Source organism: Spermophilus citellus, assembly GCF_964194105.1.
Source record: "Spermophilus citellus genome assembly, chromosome: 14".
Classification (NCBI taxonomy): Eukaryota; Metazoa; Chordata; class Mammalia; order Rodentia; family Sciuridae; genus Spermophilus; species Spermophilus citellus.
Genome location: NC_138194.1, coordinates 86,220,031 through 86,233,192, shown reverse-complemented (window position 1 = coordinate 86,233,192; position 13,162 = coordinate 86,220,031). Strand labels below are relative to the sequence as shown.

The 13,162-nt window shown below is 38.3% G+C and overlaps 1 protein-coding gene across 2 annotated transcripts in view; it reads left to right on the top strand.

Moving 5' to 3' along the window:
* Window positions 1-12,476, top strand: part of SNTB1 (syntrophin beta 1) — a 226,776-nt gene extending 214,300 nt beyond the window's left edge. For both annotated transcript variants that reach the window (XM_081266576.1, XM_081266575.1), the window contains 3 exons: window positions 3,299-3,495; window positions 8,407-8,597; window positions 11,521-12,476. In XM_081266576.1, coding sequence (XP_081122702.1) covers window positions 3,299-3,495; window positions 8,407-8,597; window positions 11,521-11,613 — 481 coding nt within the window. In that variant the 3' untranslated portion in view covers window positions 11,614-12,476. The remainder of the gene's footprint in view (window positions 1-3,298; window positions 3,496-8,406; window positions 8,598-11,520) is intronic.
* The last annotated feature ends 686 nt before the right edge of the window (window positions 12,477-13,162 follow it).

Genomic DNA, 13,162 nt, shown 5'->3' with positions numbered 1-13,162 from the left:
TATATTGACAGCTATTCCCCACAATTACATATAGTATTTATAACTTAATTTGAAGGTCTATGTAATACTCCATCCAGAGGGTGTGCATGCATGCGTACAGCAGATATCTGATGTATTTCACTTAATATCAATTTAGAGAAAATGTTTTTGTTATCCATATACAAAATAAGTAGCAGAAACACGAATTTGTTTTTATCTCAGAGTTTGCATACAGTACTATATTAATATTGTCATATCAAAATAAGAACACATAAGTCAACACATGTGCTATTTTTTAGATGGTAAATCAACCTTTTCTTTAATATAATTATTAGATAATTCACCCTTGGTTATTTGAAAAGTCAATCTTTCCATTTTCATTCAATAAGAATTTAGTGATTGGATGGATAACAGAACACCGACAGTCCTGTCTTGAAGGGCTCCTTTTCTCATCATTATTCCTGTACCATGCTGGGCTTCCACACTGATGACTCCTGGTACATGACATGGGTCAACCTGATACAGGGCTTTCTCACACCTTGTTACATCCTGTTAGTAATATCATTTCTCATCCTCAGAGTTACCAAGTGTGAATCTTCCAACAAATTAAATTTTCCAGTTATTATTGGCTTCAATTGTATAGTCTCTCCAGAAAAATAAATATTGGTCAGAAGTTCACACATATACACACATACACCACATTCCCCATGAGGGTGATTTATCTTGTTTTCGCTTTGCTTCTGCCTTTACAACATATTTATGCTGGAACCAGATTGTGACAGAGTTGACGCCCTCTGGATGGAATTTCAGAGGGTGGAAAGTCAGAATGACTTAGGCCAAGCAAGGCATAAGGGAACCAATTTTTATGGAATGTTAACTACAGTATACCTAATACTGAACTAAATGCTCTATATATTTTATCAAATTTAATTCTAATGCTATGGGGCAGGAATTATACTTTTAAAATAAGAAAACTGAGGGTAGGTATAAGGCATGGAAATATTTATTGAGTATACACCACATGCTGGTTTCTGTGCTCGCTCCAATACACAGATTATTGTATTTCATTTCAAAACACTATCATATGAGGCAGTGATTCTTAAAAGATCTAACACATGGCAGACAGAATTGAATGGTGTCCAAATGCAGCTTTTTATGCCTGATGTACTTCACTTAATTTAGATTTAAAGAAAATATTCTTTTATTATCAGTATACACACTAGATAGTAGAAACAACAATTTGCTTATATCTCAGAGTTTCCAGAAAGTACTGTAGTAATATTGTCTTGTTCAAAATAAATAAGTCAACATGTGTGTTATTTAGATCGAAAATCAACATGTTCTTTTTCTTTTTTTAATAATTTTAGTTGTAGGTGGTCATGACACCTTTATTTTTTATTAATTTATTTTTATGTGGTGCTGAGGATCAAACTCAGTGTCTCATACATGGGAGGCAAGTGCTCCACCACTGAGCTACAATACAACCCCAGCCCTCAATCTGGTCTTTAATATAAATATTAGTTAATGCACATTTGATTAGTTGAAAATAAATCTTTTCCACTTTCAGTCAGTAAGAACTTAGTGATGGCCTCCCAAACTTCTGTCTTGTTTAGTTTAACATACAGCCTGCCACCTATGCCCCACTGATAGAAGTTTTAAGGTTTCAAGAAAAGAAGTGAATACACCTTTCTTGTTTGCTCTAGATACATTTTTCCTAATTAATTTTTATCTGTTCCTCAATTCCATTAAAATCTATATCAAACTTTGAGAGAAATCTTCCTGGTTTCTTTAGCCATACTTCGTTTTGAATCCTCCAACAGCTTCTCAGGCTTTTCAGTCACTCTTGCTCGCTTCTTGTTACCAAATGCCCTCCTGTCTCTGGAGCCAAGGGATGTCAGCCTGCCAGGTTAAACCTGTATGGATACCACACCAGCAGCCACCTGCCTTCACACTGTCTGAGACTCTATTCCCAGGGAGATCATGGACTTCCCTAACTTTAATGAACCTCACAGCCAAAAGGCTAACCTTTTCCTTCAAGCTGATTGAAAATCACCACCTCTCCCTCCAAATTCTAACTTTATAAGCCAAAGAAAGTGCCTCAGAGTCATACAACAATCTTGTTTTTTTCTAGAAATTCAACAGGCTATAAATACATTTTATTCCACTGATAATTTTGTGTGACAGTATTTAGGTTTACGAGAGAAAATAAGCTTTTTGTTTTTCCTTTGAGCAATTGTTAATCTAGAGGTAACAAGATCTTTGCCTAAGAAAATAACCCTCCCATCCACCATGGAGCTAGACAACTGGCATTTCTCTAGCAAATGGTAAAGTGTTGCTCTCTGTATTCAAAGATAAGGATAAAAATGCAAATACCCTGGAGAGAAGTAACATTTACAAAATTATACTCATGCTGCCCTGCAAATGATTGATATGAGAGTCTCTCCCAAAAGGAATTGAGGTATCAAGGAGCAGGATTCTTTTCAAGGTGATGAGTGAGAAGCAGGAGCCAGCGCCTGCTCAGAAGGTGGTGCTCAGAGCGCTTTGATTCTTCACATTTTAAGTCTGGCCTTTTAGAAAATTATTTACTACCGAAGTCACATATTATGCCAAGGATAAGTTCTAAAGTCAGTGTGAAAATCTTATGTAGAAAAAAAAAAACCCTCTCTTGAAAATCCCTTATATTCTCACTAAAGTACAGTTTTCTGCTGTTTCTCAAGAAGTGAAGAGTCTCCAGTGCCAATTCTTTCTCCAGCAAGGATAAACAGACTGCATGCAGCTTCTTCAGTTGAGTTCTCAGTTATTTGTTTTCATTTGAAGATCATCTGCATAACAAAAGTACCCACCCAGAAGAATATGCACTGCAGCCTGGTCCTTCTGACTACCAAAGATCTAGGGGAACTGAGTCCCACAAGGAAACATCAGATTCACTTTCCCATCTCATGTTCATGCTGGGACATGTAGAGGCTCAGGAATGGAATGCTGGAAAGAAGTTTACACAGCCATTTAAATTATCTTCTCTATCTCATTTATTTTCTTTTTTTCTTTTTTGCTGAATGAGTATAGCAGGATTTGCACAAGTTAAAGTCATTATTTGACTCCTCTGAGTTTAATAATATGTGCAGCTCTTGGAAGCTTCTTGATATGAATCTACCTTTCAACAGAGATGGCAGAAAAACGTGGAGAAGGGTAGAGTGTATCTATTTGGTTCGAGATCACAAAAATGAAAATAGATCACCAATGTGGAGCTTCTACTAGGTGATATGCCCAGTGGATAAAGGAATGTTTTGATAACAATCTCTCCCTCCCACCCCCACCCCAGGCTGGTACATTCAGGTCCAGGGAAGGGATCACCTCAGGCTGGCATGGATCTGTCCTTTGCAACCCGAACTGGTACCAAGCAAGGGATTGAAACACACCTCTTCAGGGCAGAGATCAGCAGGGACCTCTCCCATTGGACCAGAAGCATTGTACAGGGGTGCCACAACTCGGCAGAACTCATTGCGGAAATCACCACCCGTGAGTACTGCTGGGGGTGGGCTGAGGGTGGGCTGGCTGTGGGCTGACTGTGTCACTCTTGCAGGAAGGATACATCCTCCACTGGCCTCAGAGTAGTTCCCATTACTGGCCTTCTGAGGTACTTAAAATTTCAGAGGCAACTGTAAATTCTTCTCGACCCAGGCAATGTATGCCCAACTGAAATATAAGCAAAGGTTTTTATGGTGAAAAACCTTGTTTTGCCTTCATTCAAGAAAGCTGGCAGGTAACTTGGATCGTCAGTTACCATTTTCCTATCCATAACCAGTAGGTGGATTACTGGAAGGCAGGAACTTTGAGGCATGAACTAATAGGATTCTTATTTATAAGCCACCTGAACTGATTCAGAGTAATTTTTCACAGAATAATATTGGAAATATATTAGGTAGCTACACTATATCAATTATTGAGTAACCACAGTACACTAGGTATTTTATAGAATGTCTTTTCTTTTCCCTTTTCAGTAAGAAATAACTTTTTGTGGGTTCAAGATCAATTAATGAAGGCAAAGCCAACCTTTTCAAAATTGGATAACATAGAAAGGAGATGTCAATGTAGATATTATTTTAATGTTTTGTAGAACTTTTGATTCAGGGGTGTATATGCATATGTGTGCATGTAAATGCATGGTCCTGGGTCACAAAAATTGCCTATCTAATCAAAGAGTCACAATTCCCTTGTCACCTTCACAAATCAGGAAGCAAATTCTTAAGAAAGGCTAAGTAACTTGCCAAAGCCACACAACTAGTCAATGACAGAACGGACTTTAACAAAACTATGTCACCCTGAATTGATCATTCACTATCCCCTGCTATACCAGTGAGTCACAGACAGTAATTCTGTTCATGTTGCTGTGATAAGTCATTTGAATGCTGTCCTCTAAAACAGATAGATGATAAATAGCTATCAAAACATATATAAATATACAGACATATTGGACACATATAATTTAATTCTTTAATTGGGCAAAAGGTAAAATAAGAGACTGGAAAAGTAATATGAATCTAAGGTAACATTAATAGACAAAATTCATGCTGTAGAGTCTTGTACCTTTGCTAAGGCAGACTCCTATTTAACCCAGTGTCCTTTGTCAGCAAGCACAATGCACAGTTGGCAGTGTCTAGAATGTTATTTTTCCCACTCCTGAGATCTAACAAGTAGTTTCTGGTTCTGAGATCTATGACCAACCTCTCTCAGGTTTCTTGGGGACACTGGTAAAGAGGGCATCATGTGAGTGACATAGCCACTCATATCCTCAGCAAGTCTTCCATTAACTCTAATTTTGAATTTCTTAGGATCTTTTTTCTTGTAGTATTGTCTGCCCACTTCTTTTTTGATATCTCTTTTATGTTCTTTTATTTCTGTTTCTGTGGAAGCAGTACAAGGTTATAGTCACAATTGGGGTGACTATTAAGTTCTTAAATTCAAATAGGCTTCGATTCAAATTCCAGTTCTACTTTTTATTAATCATTTCTTTAAACCTTTAATCTCTTCATTTATAAAAACAGGAGAATAATACTCAGAGGTGTAATAGGAATAATAGGACTCACTTCCAGGTTTGTTATCAGTAGGTAGTATTATTAATTGCTCTTCTTCTTATTATTATCTACAGACCTATGTTGTCCAATATAGTGTCCTTTGTGTGATTATGTAAATTTTAATGATTGAAGTTTAATTACTTCCTCAGTTGTGCTAGCCACATTTCAAGTGCTCAGTAGTCACATGTACCCGATGGTTACTCTGCTGGACAGTGTAAATCTGCAACATTTCCATCAGCTCTACTCTAAAGGAAGAAGATTCCCTAAGAGATGTTTAAGAATGATGCTTCCAAACTTTAGCTGCACTGGAAACAATCATCATCATAATATTTTTGTTGTATCCTCAAAAACCTTAAATTGCTGATCCTCCCCACCCCCCACCCCAAAGATTCAGATTAAACAGTTCTGGGATGGGGCCTGAGAATGATATCTGATAGATTCCAGGTAGCACTGATACTGCTGGTCCATGGACCACTCTTTGAGTAGTACTATGCTAAGGTGCAACTTCTCAGGCACCAAGGAGCATTCTAAAAGAGGCAACTCATATTACCATGTAGTACTTCTTATACTACCTATTGTATTTGAAAAGTCAGATGTTTTATAGAATTTCTGCTTCAATTTATCCAAGATAATAAGTGCCTTCTTATAATTACCTCAAGACTAATTTGTACCCCCATATGTTTCCCCTCAGTATTGAAAATCCTTTGGGAATGACCCTGAAGCTTTTATCTTTGATGCCTATGCTCTATGACAAGAAACACTAGAGTTTTGACCTGAGAGTGAAAGGGCATAAACCACCCACACTTAATACATTTATACATGTAATGCCAGCAAATTAAGATTCCATGCAACATTTTTGGGAGTGTTCTAAGAAAGAATAAAGATATCCAAAGGAATTTGGTTAAGTTGACATTCTATTTTAAATTTTGTAAAATCTTTCTGTCTTGATATGCTGAATTCCACTTCAATAGGAAAATAATGAGGCTGTTCATCAACTATCCAAAGAAGAATAACAAAGCTTGCTGAGCTAGCTGAGTGATGTCAGAGAAGAAAGGAAGCGACTAAAGGTGCAACCCAGTTACAACTTGAAAGATGCCTGTAGACAGTGGGAGGAAAGGGTTTCTGTTCTAATCACAGCCTCAGTTAATGTGAATATGTGTTCAATTTATCCTGTGTAGACTGAAAACATCTTTAGATAGCTGCTTCCATTACATAAAGGCCACCAATACCACTTGAGTTCAATTGGAGTTAAAATTGATCACAATCAGCTAATTGGGAATATCTGAAGACACAGTGCAAAGTTCATACATGGAGGAAGGATAAAATGACCATGTTGAGAGCTGACTGATGTATTCTGCAAGTGGTAGAAGTAGAGTCCATGAAAGAGGAGGAGTCAAGATGGCATCATCACTACCTCTGTGCCACTATCCCTGGTCCTCCTTGGACTGGGAGGTAGGCCCAGTGCAGGGCCCAGGGTCCTGCACAGAAAGACTCAGAACTATTAGAAAGGACAGCTTCAAGAAAGATCACTCCTTAGTAAAAGTTAAAAGGTGTCTACAGTGAATCAGAGGAAGGGATGCTTTTTTCCATCAGAGCTCCAATTAAAAGCCACCTCATTCTATGAGCAAGAGAGATCCCTATTTCTTTCCCAAACTCTGATGTTCATTATTCATGAAAGAAGAAACCTGAGAAACTCTTTGCTTTGGTCTTATTCTCATACCCCTCCATGGAGAAGATCAGTGTGGAAAGAACTTGGATTCTGAACATTGAATGTCCCAGATGGTGACGTGTTCATCTCTCTGAGCTTTGCTTTACCCACCTATAATATTGGGCTAAGTTCCTGCTTCAGAAGTTTGTGTTAAGGTTATCTTCAGTAAAAGCAAAGCTAATAATGGTAGAGAGTGAGTTTTCACTCAGTAGTGTTCTCCTCTTCCTCTTCCCCAACTGTCCTAGCAAAGAAAATGTCCTGGTTTCCCCCTACCTCATTTAGATGTAGATTAAGCCCCAATCAACTGGCCTGCCAAGGCCTATTAAATATGATGTTTTGTGAGGGGGGGGGGAAGCCAATCTTATACTTAACAACTTTTTTCAGGATTCTTTGATTGTAAGTTTTAAATGATATATTTACAACTCTTCCTAATTAGGGATTAGGGTGCTGGTGACTGTCCCCCTGTGCAGCTCATAGGCTTAAACAGCTGGACTCTTTCTCTAAATACAGCGAGGCTCCCTAATGAAAAGCAGGTGCCAGACCTGCTTGTGAGGTTTCTTCCCTGTTCTTTTGGATGAGACAGTGCCCTCGGATATCACCCTGAGATTCCTGGGTTTTTCACAGGGCCAGGGGAAGAAACAGCATTCTAATGAAAGGTACCATGTCAGGGACTCTCCCTAGCAGCAGCTTTTCCAGGACTTATGACCATCAGGGACATTAAATGATCACCACTTTCTGAAATGAACTTTGTTAGACGTTTTCAAATAAAACACCAGATTATTTTTTAACGATGTACTCCTGAACTCCTTAGTATACACCATGTTAACTTTGAGAACATGGTGAAGGAATTCCCTCTTCTTTCACCCACATCAGACATACCATTGTGCGTGCGTGCGTGCGTGTGTGCGTGTGGTGTCCACATGGTGAAGAGGAGAATGATGATTCAGAGGTGGCTTACTTTATTTGAATCAAATGTCTGGGTTTTTCTGGCTCAAGAGAAGGGCCATCTGGCCATTGGAAGGCAAGTGCTCCTGCCTCTGGACCTGTGTGTCATCAGATGGACAGAAAAGGAAATATTCAATGAATCCCACTCAAAGGAATTTCCTTCCATTTATATCCCTTGGTTCCTTGGGGCTAGGAAATTATCATATCAAAACATTCCAAATATTTGAATTTGACAAAATTATGTACATGTATAAAAATATGCCATAGTGAATCCCACCTTTATGTTTTTTCCTACAAAAAAAGCACCAATTTTAAAAAAGGAAATAAATCAATAGAAGGAAGACCTGTAGAGTAGAGGAAGGGAAATAGGGGGAGGGAGGAGGGGAGGAAAATAGGAGGCACTGGAGACTGAAATGGAGCAAATTAAGTTCCATGCACGTATGATTATGTCAAAATGAACCCTACTATTATATATAACTATAATACACTAACAAAAGCCTTAAAAAATAAAAGGAAAAAGAAAAAAATCAATCCAAAGTGGATATTTTTGTGAACAACTACTATTTTTTTTTTAATTTTAGTAAGAAATGTGTGACTATTCTCTGGGACTGAAGAGACTAGAAGTATTAAGCACCTGGGAAAATCAATTGATGGATTGATTTCCACCATTTCTATTTCTCTCTCCCTCCCCCTCTCCTTCAGCCTGCACCTACAAAAACCAGGAGTGCCGCCTGACCATCCATTATGAGAATGGATTTTCTGTCTCCACTGAGCCACAGGAGGGTGCCTTTCCCAAGACAATCATACAGTCCCCTTACGAAAAGCTCAAAATGTCATCTGATGATGGAATCAGGATGCTGTATTTAGATTTTGGAGGCAAAGAAGGAGAGATTGTAAGTGTACTTCTCTTTTGACAGTGCGATTGCATTTCTTTTATCATACAATCCACCTGTGAGGAGTCCTAGACACAGGGCTAACTGTATTCAGGGAGCATCTGACTCAACAAAGTACCTGCAGACCCATGTTTTATTTGATCCTTGAAAAACAGTGATTAGATTCAATTATTTCAATGTTCTTTCTTCGGCTTCATTTTTCATTAGAAGACTGCATAAATATTTGAATCAAAGGAAAGAATCCTTTATAAGGTTAGCATTAAATTCGTATCAAATAAGGTCTCAGAAGCTTAAAAAATGTGACATTCATTTTTTAGAAGTATGGAGCAGCCATAAGGTCCTGGCATTGTGCTGGGTGTTCGGACGCAGGGAGGTAGATGAAGCTTTCCCTGCCATCACAAGGCCTCAGAGGAGCAGAGAGGACAAGAGCAAAGAGGTAGAGCTGGACAAGGGGCAGAGTAGCAGGGGAAGAAAAAAAACACAAGAAACTGGTCAACTCTACCCGAGTGGAGAGAGGGACCCAGAAGGGCACAGAAGTTTGGGGCTCATGTCAAATAACAGAATTAGCACATTTACTGGTGAAGGTAATATTTGTATGTCTCACACCAATGCAAATAGTCCATGTGGTTAAATACATGATTGGCTATGACCATTGCTGCTTGCTATGATGAAAAATATGTTACTTCAGTTCCACAGAGGGTGAGAACAGTGCTTTCATCTGAATTCAGGCAAGTGTAGTTGTGGGCATTTCCCAGGAAGATATAGCATTTCATTTAGCTTGTCAAGTACAGAACTTCAAAGAGGCCCTAGATTTTATATTAACTAGTCTCTATTCAACTCCTTCCTAGCCACCCAGATAATCAGGAACTATTTGTTGACCTCCCCTTGATAACAGGGATGGAGAAGATGTAAAACACAGAAGGCAAACCTCAACTTGTAAAATCCAGTTATTTCAGTTTAGCTGCTAGCTTTCCACAATTCTTCCTCTATTTCTGTCTCTCCACATTTATTAGTTATTTCTCCTGTGGGACTTTACTGCTAATTTTTCTGGAAACAATTTTGGGATACCCAGAAGTAGTTGGTTGAAGGGGCAGGTCACATTTAACAGAGTTCAGGGCCTATTCTGTCAAAACTTCACTGTTCTACATCATGTGACACTGCTCACCCCAGCACAGGACCAGGCTCCCTGCTGTGGGTGCCACAGGCAATCACCATGAAGTTCACTTCTGTGGCTCATGTTTGACCTCCACTAGCTTCTGGGAACTCTTTCTAGACAATCATTTTTTTCTTACCTCTACAATGGATCTACAGAATTGTTTTGAATTCTTGTTTGGTTTGTGCGTGTTTCAATCTTTAATTATAACCTAAAGCAACCAGTTTGGAAATAAAGATGTGATGTGAAAGTCCATTTTATTAAGAATATTTCTAGTTCTATTGCTGCTCTATCAATCACTCTCAGCTGTGTGCTTTTTCCTAAAGGTGACTACTCTAACAAAGTGGAAAAGAACAGGAATCAGTCTCCTATTTTGTTCTTGGCTTAAAGATTCAAGACTATTTTTGCCCATGAGGAAAATCACTTATGTCTAAATTCCAGCCTTCCTGCTTGTAATTACAATCTGACTTGGAAGATTTAGGAAGGACTGTTTTATTCCTGGTAGTCTGGGTTGATAAGCTCAAGTTCAGACACAGTCCTGAATATATGGTTGAGCAATCCCAGAAGGCGGCAGCAGGCCTTTCTGGTATGGGGAATAGATCAGAGAGGAGTTGTAACAAATGCAATAGACTGAGGGTAGAAGGTCTCCTAGATTCTCTCTCTGAGTCTGCAAACAATGTACTCCAAATTTCTTATTTCCTATTCATAAATACAGGGAGTGAAACGGGTGATCTTTAGTATTCTTTCTGAAAGCTGCGCTCTATGTTAGTGACATAGAACGTTGCGATGAAGCCCTGGCTGTGGCATCAGATAGACTTATATTTGTGTCTACACTTTCTAGTCACTGTAAGATCTACAATTTCAGAAAGTTTTACAGCTTCTCTAAATCTCAGCTTTCCCATGTAAAAGATGAAGATGGCAACAGTAGCTAACTCATAGGGATTTTGTGAGAGGGAATTAAGTAAGATAGAGAGAAGCTCAGTACCTGACTTGTAATGAGCACAGTCTTAGCTTTGGTAGTTATTATTGTCATCTCCAGTTCTTCATCTCCAACAGAAGATAACTGGTATAGCTACCCCAATTTTCCTAAATCAGATCAAGTGATAGAATTCCACATGGGAAGGACTTTCATGCTCTACCATGTGTGTGCTGGGTTCTCCAGGAACCACACTGAGAAGGACAAGGCCTTATAAGTCACCTTCACAGAGATGTGATACACTTGCTTACCCAGGTGTAAGTCAAGGACAATGAGGACACACAGCTGCTTAGGCTTTGGTCCCAGTTGACAAGGAATTTTCACGTGCTATATCTTATTTAATACTCTTATGACCTGCAGGTTAGTAGGACTGAGAATAATTTTAAGTGACTTGGCCAAGATTATACATCTAAAAAATTCCAGAATCAGGACTTAAACCTCATCTTTAGGTGTGTAATTTAGTATTGCTCCACGCTGACCCAAATCCAACATAAATATCATGATTGTGGAGACAAAAATAAATGGTTTGGACAGTCAAAATGGGTAGCATCAATATTTATGGGATTGATATAGATAAATCTCACAAAATCTATTTCAGAAAAAAAGATGTATGAGATGCAAGAAACAAGTTCAAAGAGTTACTCCTTTATCTCGCTGGGAGGCAATGATTTCAAAACATAATTGCTCCAGTTAACGCTTAAAAGCCGAGGTGCTCATAGATCTGTTTGATGTGTAAATCACTACTCTGCATCAAGCATTAATTTAACATCTCTCATGCTCTTTTTAAATTTCAGCAACTGGATCTTCATTCCTGCCCCAAGCCGATCGTCTTCATCATTCATTCCTTTCTCTCGGCTAAGATTACAAGACTGGGCTTGGTGGCCTAAACAGAGGGGCGACTTGCCTCAGAAAAGAGGTCTGCAGTGCCACTGGAGTGTGACATCAGGCACCACCTGTAGTGAGCAGTGCACCCGATGTAGCATGCCACGGCCAGCTTCAGGTCTCAGGAGTCATGTGCAGCTGTCCCAGGTCCTCTGTCAGTTTCAGCAACTACACAGGGTGCGCTAAGAAAACACCATGAGGAAGATCAGACTAGAACTTTTTAGAACAGAATGAGGTTAAAAAGATGATATGACATAGCATAGCTTCTAAAATATGACAACCAAGGACATGGCCATTAGAACAGCATGTGCAGATCTTAATCATACCAGTTTCTAGGCGACTGGTTCACCCAGGTAAGCAAGGGCTGAATACATGAGAAATGGATACTTTCACTTACTCCCTCCATCCCAGCAACAATGATCCCTAGTTCTATTGTGATTTTATTTTGTAATTCTAGTTAACTTGACTTTCACTGGTAGAGAAAGAAAAATACTTCAAATGGAAACCCACCTTTCATTGAAGTATGAAGCAGCTGTTGTTTCTTTTTACTTAATGAATTCTCTTTCAGTGATGTAGAATGATTCCAAAGTGTTGTCATTGGCATAGGCTGAGCAGGAATTAAACAAAGCATCAGATACTGATCTGAGCTATAAGCTAGCAGAATCTGAGCCAAAGTAGACTGCTTAAATTGCAAAGATTTGCTGAAGACTTGTGTGTACAAAAGATGATTAATTTGGGGACTACACTTACACCAAGGTTTGCTATCTTATAGCTAAAACTGACAGCTTTATTTATAGAAAGAAAATTGTGGGTATTTTTAAAAAGAGAGTGTCATCTGATACATATATATATATATATATACATATATATATATATATATATGCATATAAGTCCAAATCATATATGCATAAGTATGATTTTATATATATAAAAAACAATCCACCAGTTGGGGGGTTAATTAATTCTCCCCCATTTCACTGTTTTCAGTGGAAGTACTCAGCAATTGATTGACCGACCTTTCATTCTGCTTGTGCTTGTATGCATGCATTTTCAAGCAAGTAATCGAACAGTCTCATGTAATTCTGGATGATGCTGAGTTTTACATATGGACTCAGCAATATGGTGAAATCTACTGGTAGCATCTGCAACTCTTGGGATTCCAGGGAAATAATATAATGACCTGATATTTTTCTATGAAAATATTTTGAGACAGTATATAGCACATTACTGATTTAATGCTTTTGCATCTATCCTTCAAAATTAATTCACCAAAAATAACATCCATTATTTGATTTTGGAGTCACTTTTCTCAAACCTTCAAAATTAGCTCTAGAATTTCTGTAAGGATTTCTGTACTTCTTTCCCCTGTAGTTTATGTGGACAAGTGTTCTGTGATAGACCTGTGTGTTTTAAGAGTCTTATTTTCGCAAATACCTATGCAAAGAGCTTTAAAAAGAGAGACTGTTTTTTTAAAAAGTAATTTTGCTCCCTTATATGTATATGTTTATTGAGTTGCAAAGTTTTATTTTAAAGCACATTTTCCCAAAGTATGTA